This window comes from Anarrhichthys ocellatus, unplaced genomic scaffold (assembly GCF_004355925.1).
Source record: "Anarrhichthys ocellatus isolate YVR2014 unplaced genomic scaffold, GSC_Weel_1.0 scaffold1, whole genome shotgun sequence".
NCBI lineage: Eukaryota > Metazoa > Chordata > Actinopteri > Perciformes > Anarhichadidae > Anarrhichthys > Anarrhichthys ocellatus.
In genome coordinates this window covers 8,559,348-8,571,199 of record NW_022280031.1, presented here as the reverse complement: position 1 = coordinate 8,571,199, position 11,852 = coordinate 8,559,348, and the positions used below count along the sequence as shown (strand labels likewise).

Sequence of the window (11,852 nt, the reverse complement as noted above, 5' to 3'; positions counted from 1 at the left end):
TGGGCAGCGTAGTGTAGAGCACAACCCTCACACACTGGAGGGCCTGCATGACGGACAGACAAATCAAATCAGACAATAATCTGATGATACCAGACAAACCATTAAATACACTCATGCAAGAGCAGCTGTCGTCACAGTCTGTTAGCAGGAGGTGGTGGATGTCTCTTTCTCTATGCCCTTTGAAATGAAGGGACAATGAAGAAGAAGCTCTACTGGTTCTTACCGTCTAAAGAAGCATATTTTTATCTTTTGGATTTTATCGCAGCAGAACCTTGGTAGTCTTGCTAGATTTGCATCCCTTATCAGCTGCTGAGTCAATGGGAAAACTATATTAAAACTATAAAACTATATCAATAAACCTAATTGTTCCAGTCAACAGCAGGTAGGCCTTCACACAGCAGACAGAACCTTGGTAGTCTTGCTATCTGGCTTCCCTTATCAGCTGACATGTCAAAGAGGACGTCTCTATTCGGAAACTTTATTGTTCCAGGCAACTGCAGGTACAGGCCCACAAAGAGCTGCTCCATTATTTTTACTTTTGTTTCCCTGAAGAGAACAAGTGTTCAAATATTTTGTTTCCAGCAGCAATTTTTTATGACAAACTCATCAATCCATAGCCCCATTTCTACCATTAATCAGTGTTCTCTTACTGGTTTGTGTCATAAAGCAATTCACCCTTATCCTGCTGTGTAATGCATGTAGCTGCTTCTGCTTTGAGTAAATACGCTCTCTTCTCTTTCAAAGCAACTTTATTTAATATATTTACTGCCACTGACCTGAAATGACACATATCTGAGAAGCAGAATGTTACAAAAGAAGAGTATGTTTAGATTTCACCACTGTTGGCTGAACGTTGTCTGTTTCTCTTGTTTAAACTTTACTTGTGTCAGCCGTTTCACGTTTGGGGAATTCAGTCAAAACATAACCTGTGGCACATATTGAGTTAGGGTGGAGTTTCTATGGCAACAGCAGATTCACTTGACTGCACCGTCTGTGTTTTGATGACAATATTTCCAACACCCCTGGTGGATTTCTAACACATTATCCCAGTCATTTCTTTGGGTGCTTAGATGGTCCAGTGTCCTTATTGCCCTCTGAAACCTTCCTGTTAGTTCAATTTGTAAAAATGGACCAGAACACGCTATCTCACTGAAATATTTTACACGTAAAACAATTCCTTAAGCTCACAGTCAAGGGACAAATCTGTCAGATAAAGATCAGGCGACAGTCAGGCTTCACACACAGACCTTAAATACATACAGTATTTATTTAAGAATGGTATGCAGTTGGGTGCAACCTACTAATGTATTAGAGCTGTAAATGTCAGAAATATTTCTTTGTTGGGGAGTTCCCTCTAGGTGGGAAGGTGTGTTTAATGTCATTTGTTTTTGAATAATGCTGCGTAGTTATTGCATCTCATATGGATTTTGTAGGCTTTTTGTAGTTTTTAATGAGTGCAACCAACTGCCCTGAGATAGGCTATTTCATCCTGATCAGAATAGTACTTTTCAAATATTTGCTTCTATTGCTACTGTAGCGAAACCCGGTCACTTGTACTGTGTGCATACTGGGCTCTCTAGCACTGCCTGTTGGCAAAGTGCACATAATCATCGCTGCTGCAAAAATACAAGTTCTAGATCTTAATAGCTATTCTTCTAACAATTCATGCTCATCTGGATTTCAATGATACATTTTTTATTTAAATTACTTTTATTATCTTTTGTTGGGTTTTGGTCTCTTTGGCACTTTGTAAACCAGGTTTTAAAAAAAAAAAAAAAAAAGTGCAATAAAAAGTTGTACTCATCTGTGTGTAGGCTGATAACAGGATCTAAAATCTCTAAACAAATTGGATTCTAATATTAATCCATTGTTGGTTCATATCATGTGAGAGTCATCCAAGAGGTGAATTACCTGCTTATATTAAGAGAACTTTCACTCGCTGATGCTCCGGGGTCAAGTGTGAGAGGCATATTGTTCCTATTTGCTTACCTGTTACTATATGTTCTGATTTCTAACCAATCAGACATTTTGGAAAAAGAAAATATGGACATACCTTTCAAAACATAAAGATTATCATATTAAATATGTACTATAAAAGACACAGGACACAGATAACAAGAAACATTATACCTAACGTCCCTTTCTCAAATCTCCATGCTTGCAGATTATTCAGTTAATTTCCTCATTAACTACTCGTCTACAGCTACATAGATAACAAATACAGGAAGTGTTGTTGCTCACGGTTCAGTTTTTTGTTGAGATGTGAAATGTAATGTTCAAACTGTAGATTGGACACAGAACTTTGTGTATACAAGTTTAATATTTTGAAAAAGCTTTACTACAGAATTTAAATACAATATTCTGAAAAATTGGCAAAAAAACAAACAGAAAACAAGGCTCTACCATGAGAGTGTCTACATTACAACATGGAAACTGTTTAAACAACAAGTAACACCTGTTACTACCTTGCTCCAGGATTTAGCTGTAGTCTAAAATTCACATTTCAAGTTATCATGGTGTTTGTCGGTGTGAATCGTGGTAGCTCTGCTGCTGCTTCAGGAGATAAACTGTCAACCGCTGTTGGACAAAGAGGAAGTGACTGGACCGGTTCGGCTGCCAGTACGTCCTGTATGTTCACTCCTCTTGACAGATGGCTGATGTTCACTGCGGTGTCATCTTGGCTGCTTCAGCTTTTATAAGTGAGATGAGTTCCAGGTTAATGAGAAACACAAAGCGAAGACCTGCAATCTGAAGAGACAGATAGAGTACGTTAGGTGCTATGTCTCACTCAGTGCCACCGCTCAAATAGATGTAATGGTTGTCAGCCTCCACGCACCTCCACCACCGAGTTGTTGTTGAGTTTCCACTTGTTCCCCGACAAGACCGGTCTGCCATCTATGTAGATGGGTCGTCTGCCCTCATTGGCGATGAAGAAGTCCCCGTTATTCTTCAGCTTAATAATTCCTGTAGACATCAGTATGATTTGATTAAAAAGGTAGCACTTTGTTTACAAAACACATCAAGATGATTGACTGATAAGTGGTGGTTTCGGTTACTTTCAGCAGCATCAGAAGGGGGTAAATTGCTGCCAGTTGAAACAATTACTAAGTTTAAACATCAAGAAAAGGAATACACTGGTATAAAAATCAATTGTTGATTCAAAACTTTTTGAACTCCTTCAGACACAAAGTCCTTGCTGGGCAAAAATAAATGAAACTACAGATAGGGTTCAGTAGAGATGAGCTGTATTTTATGTATCCGTTAGCATTATCTATGAAATATCAAGCAATATAAAGTTACATCCCGACAGCGTACGAGTTTATTCACCTTGTTTTCTTGATATTTTCCAGGCAGGTCCCTCTAGCGACAGATCTACGTCTATCGGTTTGTCCTTGGTCGCCCTGCCCAACGTAATCTTTGTGAACATACAAAAAAAACAAAAAAAAAAAACGACATCTTCACAGTGAGAATTCCTCTCACGGTTTCCTTTTTACAGACATAATACCTCTACATTGCTCCTGTGTAACAACCGTTTGTGAAAGATTTCTTACCTCTCGCGATCTCATGAGGTAGCGTACCATTCTTCCTCGTAATGCTGCCAGTGTCTGGTTGTCAAAATCGGGCATGCTCATCCCTGGTGACACACACACACACACACAAACAATTTAGCTCAAAACAAATATACCTATAAAAGCCATCTGCTTGTGCTTGTTGAATGAAAGTGAACATACCCGTAATACTGTCCACAAGGACCTGCCAACGAGGCAACTCCTGCTCCAATTGTCTGATCTCTTTTTTTTGGTGACGATCGGAAATCATCAGCTCTGAATGTAAAGACGAAGTTAATCAGATGTAAACAAAATGAAGATTATCAAAAGATATAATTTATGCCGTGCAAGATGAATTGTATTCAACTTGTTTCTTCATAATCTAATTTCTTACCGTGTTCTAACACCTCATCTCTACTCTCCCTGTAAAAAACAAATGCAGAAAAATGAATTAGTGTTTATAATTTCGTGGACATACAACACTTAAGTGAGAATATGATGAAACGCTTTCTTATCAGCAACAAAAACATGACATTAATACTGCCTTACTTTAACTTTACATCATCAACCATCTGCTCAGCATCAGAGAAGTTGAGGACTTGGTCACCTTTTGGGAGAGGCTGGACTGTAACACACAATCAAAGCCAACAAGACAATCACAAACAGAACTCACACACACCAGTTTATTTAGGGAAACAGCACCAGGGGGTGTTTGGACTCATTGAATTCATAATTACATGTGCATCTGAGTACAAAAAGGGACTTTCTTTGCAATAAAACAAAATAATGTACTCAATGCTCTGTATAAATGTGTGGCCCCCTCAACGTACCGCTCTGATCATCCAGTAGGTAGTACTGCTTCAGCAGCTGCCAGTGTACCAGCAGGCTCTTGGGGGTGCGAGATGGGTGAAAGACACCGGGGTGTTTGCTCAAAAGCTCCTGGAACACATCCAGTTTGGGCTGACTAGTCTGTTCAATGACAAATAATACAAAATAGCTTGTGAGTTCAGGAGTCGAATATGTACATTCAAACACTATGTTATATGCAGTGAGCTGGATACACAAAAGCTTTTCAAAATACATTTAAATCTTAACCATTAGACTGATTAGATTGTATGTTTATTTTACCACAACAGTGAAATGTTCCTAAAGCACCAGTTTCACTTACTGAACCAATCTTAGCCAGCAGTCCCTCCTCAGCCTGACTGAACAGAGCTTTGCTTTGGATTGCTGCAATGGCCTCCGGGTGAAGCTGACGCATGGCCTGCCATGCCAGCCTAAAAAAAGAGAGAAAACAGAGAGAATTTAATTATGTACCTAATATAAAAACTTTAGAGAGGGGGGGGGGTAAAGCTGCTGCTGGGTAAGTCTCTACTTACTTCGAGATGACAGGATCGTAGAGGAGCGCGTACCACCTCTCTTTAATTTCCCGCAACGTGAAACGACAGCTGAACTTGACCCCCAAATGAACAGAAGTTAGGTCTGTGGTCTAGAGACAAATACAGACACATTAGATCATAAACTAACAAACTAGTCACATGAATTTCTAAACAGTAATAATCCTTTCAGACAATGATTTTAACGTTTATACTACTCACCTGCAACACTGCATTTATAAGTAGAAGGTCATCAGTGGGTTTCCATCTTCCCAAGTCTTTAGTAATATGTAGAGGCTGCTTGCTTTTCTTTACTCTTTTAGTGATGGGTGCAGAGTTAACTACCATTGTGAGAGGCAGTGTGAGAGCCGTTCCCGATTTTGTCACCTGACAAGAGGCAAAAAAATATCCATCAAACCTCTTTTAACTTAATCTTCTTCGCCATGAGTTCCTTTAAGAATGTGCAAGTACCTTTTTTTTCTCGCTAGATGAAGGTTCACTTCCTGAACAGCGGACAGGCTCTATGACAGGAGGGCCTTTGACTCGACTGGAGGACTTCACGAGACTGCTCTCCACCAATTCATCGTCAAACTTCTTCCTCTTTATTGATCTAAGGACATAATTGTGTAAAGAAGAATACAACAATCATCCTTTAAACATCTGCAGATGCGCCACAGAAAAACAAAGCAGCATTAACAACAAATCAAATGCTTTTAAATTCAACAACATACATTGATTATACTAATACATAGCTGGAATAGTCCAGTACAGTATAACTCTCACCTGGATGAACTTCTGCGTTTGGGAACACTAATGCCGAACGCTTGCGTTGCTGTCCTTTTTACATCTTTTACCCCAAGTGACTCTTCGTCCTCGGACCGACTCTGAGCACCAGCACCAGCCATCGCTGCACCAACCACTGGGTCTCCAGCTTGCATCTATCCAGTCACAACATGAAAACACATCAGGAAATAATCCAGACATTTCTCACGACAGAGTATCAGGATTTAACACAAGGGGAGACTAGAAATGCTTTCGATGGCTCACGTTATACACCTTTCAATTGGATCCACAGAGTTGCAGTGTGCATAGACTAAGCTTTAGTTTAACTCTGATTGCATACAGTTATCACAATCCAACGACAGTTTTGTCTCTTTGGAAAGAGCAGCTGGCTGTAAATCTTAATTGTGAGGTGAGCAATTGGTCTGTAGAATACAGGAGTATATGATCTCACTTTGACACGCAGTTTGGGCTCTAATGGGTACTTGGTAAATAAACACAAACAAAATAAACATCTTAGCAACATTGTAAGACAGCATGATATTGGGCAACATCTCTACGTTAGCTCAATTGGAAACATAACGTCAAAGTTATACCCAGACGGACGGATTTACTCCTAAAATGAAACTAATGTTACTTCACCACTCTGTGTGAAACCCATTTTTAAGTAGCTGTGTTTCAGTTGACTGGCTAATCAACTTAGCGATGCCTTTGTTTACATGTTGTGTTAGCCGTGGTACCTCTCCTTCTGCCTTCAATATGTAATATCCAATATGAAATTAAAACCCATCACGAACAAGACGAGCTTGCCCAGACAAAATTACACCACAGTCTGCTTCGTTAACCAAACCAATTTGGTCAAATATAACGGTCATTTATATAGGCTAGCTAGCATTAGCTTAGCTAACACAACGTTCTTACGATAGCTAGCGTTAATGAATTAGCGAGTTAACACAACAACCGTTAGCGACGCTGTCTTGTGACTCACCTTTCCTCGCTATGTTCCTTTGTTGTGGTATCTAATCAGTTAACTGAAGTCTGTGTAGTCTGTTTATGCCTTTTATAAGCACCTCGGTAGCTAGCTACATGGCTAACTGGCTACATGAATTTGCCGTATGCTTGTTAGCATTAACTGCTCTGCTACTCTGTTTTCTTCCTGCGAGGTTTTGTCGCAGCTTTACCGCCACCATGTGGACTGGAGTGTAAATATCGATCAGCTTTATTATTCTATGGCATTGGACATAATGCATTATTTAATACAACACATTCATGCGTGGGGCATTAAAAAACACATGCATGTGCATCAGTAAGACGTATGTTGTTTACAGAATTATTTTGTTTTTATTTAAACAGACCCACTGAAACTGTGTTGTTTTGTTTTTTTCACTTGTTGCTTGAGGGCAGCATGGGGCAATTAGACCACTTTTGTTCGGGTAATATGCTAAAGTAATCGGATGCATGGAAATGTAAATAAATAAATGTAATTTTTTTTTAACCCAGTAGTAGGACAAGTGGGCAGTGACTGCAGGGAACAGTTTGGGGTTCAGTGCCTGCACACCGTACTTTGTCAGTTGGCTAGTTGTATGGTATCTCTGATGCCTCTACAGGTTTATCCAGTAAAAAGTAACAATCAGCACTTCTCTTAACTCTAGTGGTGTTACTCCCACCACCCATCACTCCACACTCAAATGAAGTCAAGTCTTTAGCTTCACAGTCTTCTAATACACACACATACACACTCACACACACACCCACATTAATTCACATGAACATATTTATTTACATGTTGAATATTTTGGAGGAGGCTCTTTAGTTTTAGGTTGAACATCATAGATCAGCACTCCAACAGTAGTGGAGTGATTTGGTCCAAATTATAGACCCACAGCTGTTGCGCCAGAGCTCCCACTACACACTCCACATGGTCATGTCACAAACGAACTTTGTTCCGTGTTGTATTTCTTAGAAATGACTGCCTGCGTGGCTGGTTTCACTGGCATCAAACTACGAACACTCGTCTAAGCGGTTGGACCTAATCTGTTGCAGCTGATGGCATTAGACCTTAAAGCAAATGCTGAATCATGACTGAGGGGATTATTTTTGTTGAGAAGACAAGTGGGCATCACATTGACACAAAAGAAACAAGTGATATTATTGATGTAAACTGGATTATCATTGGTTTGGCCAAATTAAATCAACAAATAGGCAAAAGTCAAACTTGAAACCATTTAATGACACCTACAGAAACAGTTTTAACATGTTAAATTATAATAAATACTGAGTTCAGATACTGAAGCTTATTACATGAACAAAGTGGTGGTACATCACCTATAGTAAGTTAAAAAAAATAAAAATGTAAAGTTGCATTATGCTGCACTGTTGAATTGTGGCACATATCTACATTTGAAAGACAACACAGACAAAGCCAGGGTGCAGAGTGGCCTACGTTTGAGATTTTAAACAGTACACACAGGAATAATAAACAGCTGCCGTTTTACAAAAAAAGAACCCGTCACTAAAAGTTCACCATAAGCACGTTATAAAATACACTTTGATTAATATGTTGAACATCATATCTACACAAAACTCACAGAAGCTTAATAACAGCTGAAGAAACATCGTTTCATCTGCCAGCCTGAGACTCTCCTCATACTCAAATCATTTACAGCACACTGTGTATATCAGACTCATATACAGCAACACTAATAAAATGAAATATTTGCACGTCCAGGACACACAGGAAATGCTGAATATAGTTCATAATCAGATCTAGGAATGGGTTTATTTGAAAATAAATTTAAAATACAAACTTGTTGCAAATTCTATGAGATGCAACATGGTCTGACATTTTTAGCGTGATGTCTGAAGGTTGTCTATAGAATCGTACTGAAAGAGATCACTGGCTTCCTCTTGGCCTCTGTGCAAAAAGTTCTTCGTGGTGATTGTAGTCTAAAAAACCCACAGTATTACATTTGGAGTTGCACCATTCTCAGAGTAAAGCCATATTGATGAGCTGTCACTGTTCATCCCTCATTCATGTGTCCTTCTCCACACATTAGCCTCCAGACACTAGGGTTACAAGTAAGGAGGGCTTTGGCCTTTGGCCTTTGTCGTTTCAAAGGTTGAAGGTCCGCTCTGACTGCGTGCAACAGGCTCGCGGCTCCTGTGATAACTCTGTCTGCTAGCGCTCTCTACTGCGAAGAGACTCACGTTCTCGTTCGTGTAATAGATTAGCACAGGAAAGTGGGTCGTCGTTCAATAAACTGGAGGTTAATGACATTTTCAGGAACCAGAAGCGTCCGTGTCATGGGCTTCACGGAAATCCCTTCAGGGTCCGGCTTCAGATCGAACTCTGTGAGAATCTAGAGTGAACAGAGAAAACTGATTTACTCCAGGGTGACTGAATAAAAAAAAAAAAAAACTAAAACAACTGTTCATCATGTGCCAAGTGTGGGTTCGTGACTCTTAACTGAAATCCCTAGATTAAGTAATCAAATGAATTCATTGGGAACTGGATTAGCACAACGGCTTAAATCCCCTTCTTTGAATTTCATACATTACTCCAAGAAAAAATGCGGCACCATTTTGATTTTCAACAGATAATCAAACATTCCATTACTCCTGAATATATACACCTTTCTTTCCCAATAACAGTTTTCATTTCAGCAAACAGCAAAAAACAAAAAAGAGTCTTCCTGGTCCTATCACTAACTACTTATCTAGACCAAAGTCTTCTCAAGTCCAGCCAACTCACCCTGGTAAGAGCAAGGTAGAGTTCCAGCTCAGCGATGCGACGACCTATGCAGCTGCGTTTCCCCACCCCAAATGGTACAGAGGCATAAGGGTGGTGAGTCCCGTCCTTGTTCAACCATCGATGGGGCTGGAATTCATCCGGGTTTGTAAACACCGCTGGATCCCGCGATGTTGCAAAGTGGCACAGGGTAACCAGAGTCTGGATGGAAAGATTTTACAGTCAGACATGTGTAACATTCTCATTTAGCCCAGTATGAAGGACTTCTTACAGTGCGACCACATGACATGAGACAGATTTCAATCCATCGCAGACTACAAGTGATTCCAAAGTGCACAAAGTCCATCAACACACTCACATTTTTAGGGAGGAGGTAGCCTCCAACCTGGATGTCTCTCTCTGTAATGACTCTTGCATTGGCAGGAATAACGGGGTACAACCTGGAAAACAAAAGACATAAAACTTGCAGATTGAAAACTACATGTCCTAAGGAAACTAATTAGAATCTTTTGACTTATACCTAAGCACTTCTTTGACTGTGGCCTTCAGGAGAGGCATGCGGGCCACATCTTTTGCCTCCGGAATGCGTCGACCCTCCAGCACGCTCAACATCTCGTCCCGGAGCGATGCCTGCACCTCGGGGTGACGGGACAGCTCATACAACGACCAGGTCATGGTGCTGGCGATCTGAAAGGACAGGTAGGGTGCACGATACGTTAATAAAGTCAGATAGAACTGACGTCAGAATTCAGTGAAGAAGGGGACAGAGTGATCGTTCTTACTGTGTCGACTCCAGCAAGAAGCAGCTCTGTGACGTTGCTGTAGACGGTCTTAATGGGCAGACCGGTCCGCGACAGGAAGTAGGTGAGGTAACGGCCCTCCACCTCCTCTCCACGGGCAACCTTCTCTGCTTCGGCCGTCAGACGCTGGTCAATGTGACCTTTCGCTAGAAGCACAGAGATTAGAGGTCATTATGACAGTGAGGGTGCGGTATGTAATGCAGATGCTGAGACACAATGGTAAGACCTGAGCTTTCTCATGTGATCTTTAGTAAGGTGATATCAAGTTATCCTCCTTAATAAAGTACCAAAAAACATGAATTCATTGCACGGTGATTGTAAACAAGATCTGTTTTCGTAATTTGGGGAAAGACACCATGAGAATTAGGTATATTTTAAGCAAAGTTTAAGCAAAGTCTTGAACACAGATGTTCAAGACTTCAGTCCAGATGATCTTGTAGTGCGTGAGGGTTAAGGACTTTAATCTCCTGCTTCCTGATCCAGTTTGCTCCAGAATGATGATTTTAAACATGTTTGATTCAGATTCTGGATGACTAAGAGTGTACTGTAAGAGTGAGTGGGATGATAAGCCAGTGCTGAGTGGAAACCAGCAACAGCCAATAAGAAATGAGAAGGGGCTGAGGGAAAACAATCACAACGTTTGGAAAGATATACAGTAAGTTTGTTTTGGTTTCATGTTGTAGTGAAGTGCTAGCTTGCACGGGATCTGCTGACTGTCCCTGCTCATACATTTATTTATAATGTATTTGATTTTCTGTTTATTTTCATTCTTATACATGTTCAGTTTTTTGGTAAAATAGTGTCATACAATCATCACTATTAGAGATAATATTTGCAAGTGGGTGCACATTTTGCCACCATTTCCCACGCTGACACTGAATGATTAGGAGAAATGACCTACCAAAGTCAAACATGTAGTCCCAGCACTGACAGAAGATGTTCCAGGGTTTTGGAAAGAGCTGGTGCAACCACTTTGGCATGGCCATGGTGAGAAGCGTCATTACAAACATGGTGTTGATCGACTGGATGAAACGCTCGGTCTCTTCTGGGACAACTTCATCCAGGCAACCGATTCTGGATTCAAACAACACTGAGGAAATGCCTGTCAAAGAAGCCAAAAAAAAAGGTAAATGAGGAGGCGAGACAGACTGAAATGTACCATAAGGCTGCTTTTCTGAAAGTAACATTGTATTTTCAACACCAGTGTTGGCCCAGCCTCCTCTCAACACTGCATGTAGAATGGCCCTGATAAGGAAATATTTAACACTAACAATCATTTTGACGATGACAGAGTGGATGTTTGAGAGCTGTGCATGTAACCACACAGTCACTGGACTGAAACTGTGTTTAGTCTGGGAAAATCTGGCAGAGGAAGATGAATGAATAATGTAGCTCCCTCATCATAAACGAATAACTGTTGAGGAGCCTTGAGGCCGGGGAGGAGGGATACCTGTTGCTTATTTTAATAGAATATGGTGCAGTGTTAAAGGTCAAACTACTCAAAAGTAGCCTATGTAGTAAAGTAAATGACCTCAATCTTGACAAACTGCAACATTAAATACTACATACAGTTATGAATTAGTGGCAATATATATATATA

General features: G+C 40.4%; 2 protein-coding genes across 3 annotated transcripts in view; both read right to left on the bottom strand.

The window, feature by feature from the left end:
- Window positions 1-1,741: 1,741 nt before the first annotated feature.
- mcrs1 (microspherule protein 1) lies at window positions 1,742-6,852 on the bottom strand. 2 transcript variants are annotated; one of them, XM_031848711.1, is made up of 14 exons: window positions 6,693-6,852; window positions 5,708-5,862; window positions 5,396-5,534; window positions 5,147-5,311; window positions 4,928-5,037; window positions 4,717-4,825; window positions 4,379-4,517; window positions 4,098-4,173; window positions 3,943-3,971; window positions 3,732-3,824; window positions 3,552-3,634; window positions 3,328-3,415; window positions 2,837-2,964; window positions 1,742-2,748 (listed from the first exon to the last, which is right to left on the bottom strand). In XM_031848711.1, exons 2-14 carry the CDS (start codon window positions 5,860-5,862, stop codon window positions 2,662-2,664), a joined length of 1,401 nt encoding a protein of 466 aa, XP_031704571.1. In that variant the 5' UTR covers window positions 6,693-6,852; the 3' UTR covers window positions 1,742-2,661. The 2 variants fall into 2 exon arrangements, with proteins under 2 accessions (XP_031704571.1, XP_031704579.1); XM_031848719.1 differs by lacking the exons at window positions 5,708-5,862; window positions 6,693-6,852 and having other exon boundaries at window positions 5,147-5,313; window positions 5,397-5,478.
- An 867-nt stretch (window positions 6,853-7,719) lies between these two features.
- Window positions 7,720-11,852, bottom strand: part of cyp27b1 (cytochrome P450, family 27, subfamily B, polypeptide 1) — a 6,280-nt gene continuing 2,147 nt past the window's right edge. Inside the window, exons 4-9 of the mRNA XM_031849780.1 lie at window positions 11,154-11,354; window positions 10,235-10,398; window positions 9,973-10,139; window positions 9,811-9,892; window positions 9,456-9,653; window positions 7,720-9,063 (exon numbers count right to left, since the gene is read on the bottom strand). Coding sequence (XP_031705640.1) covers window positions 8,932-9,063; window positions 9,456-9,653; window positions 9,811-9,892; window positions 9,973-10,139; window positions 10,235-10,398; window positions 11,154-11,354 — 944 coding nt within the window. The 3' untranslated portion in view covers window positions 7,720-8,931. The remainder of the gene's footprint in view (window positions 9,064-9,455; window positions 9,654-9,810; window positions 9,893-9,972; window positions 10,140-10,234; window positions 10,399-11,153; window positions 11,355-11,852) is intronic.

What these genes read in the sequence shown, in the direction of transcription:
- mcrs1 (XM_031848711.1), bottom strand. Translation starts at nt 5,862, where the DNA reads ATGCAAGCTGGAGACCCAGTGGTTGGTGCAGCGATGGCTGGTGCTGGT. An exon ending in TGCTGGCTAAGATTGGTTCA is followed by an intron (nt 4,518 to 4,716) that starts GTAAGTGAAACT and finishes GTCATTGAACAG; the next exon opens with ACTAGTCAGCCCAAACTGGA. An exon ending in ACCTCATGAGATCGCGAGAG is followed by an intron (nt 3,416 to 3,551) that starts GTAAGAAATCTT and finishes ATGTTCACAAAG; the next exon opens with ATTACGTTGGGCAGGGCGAC.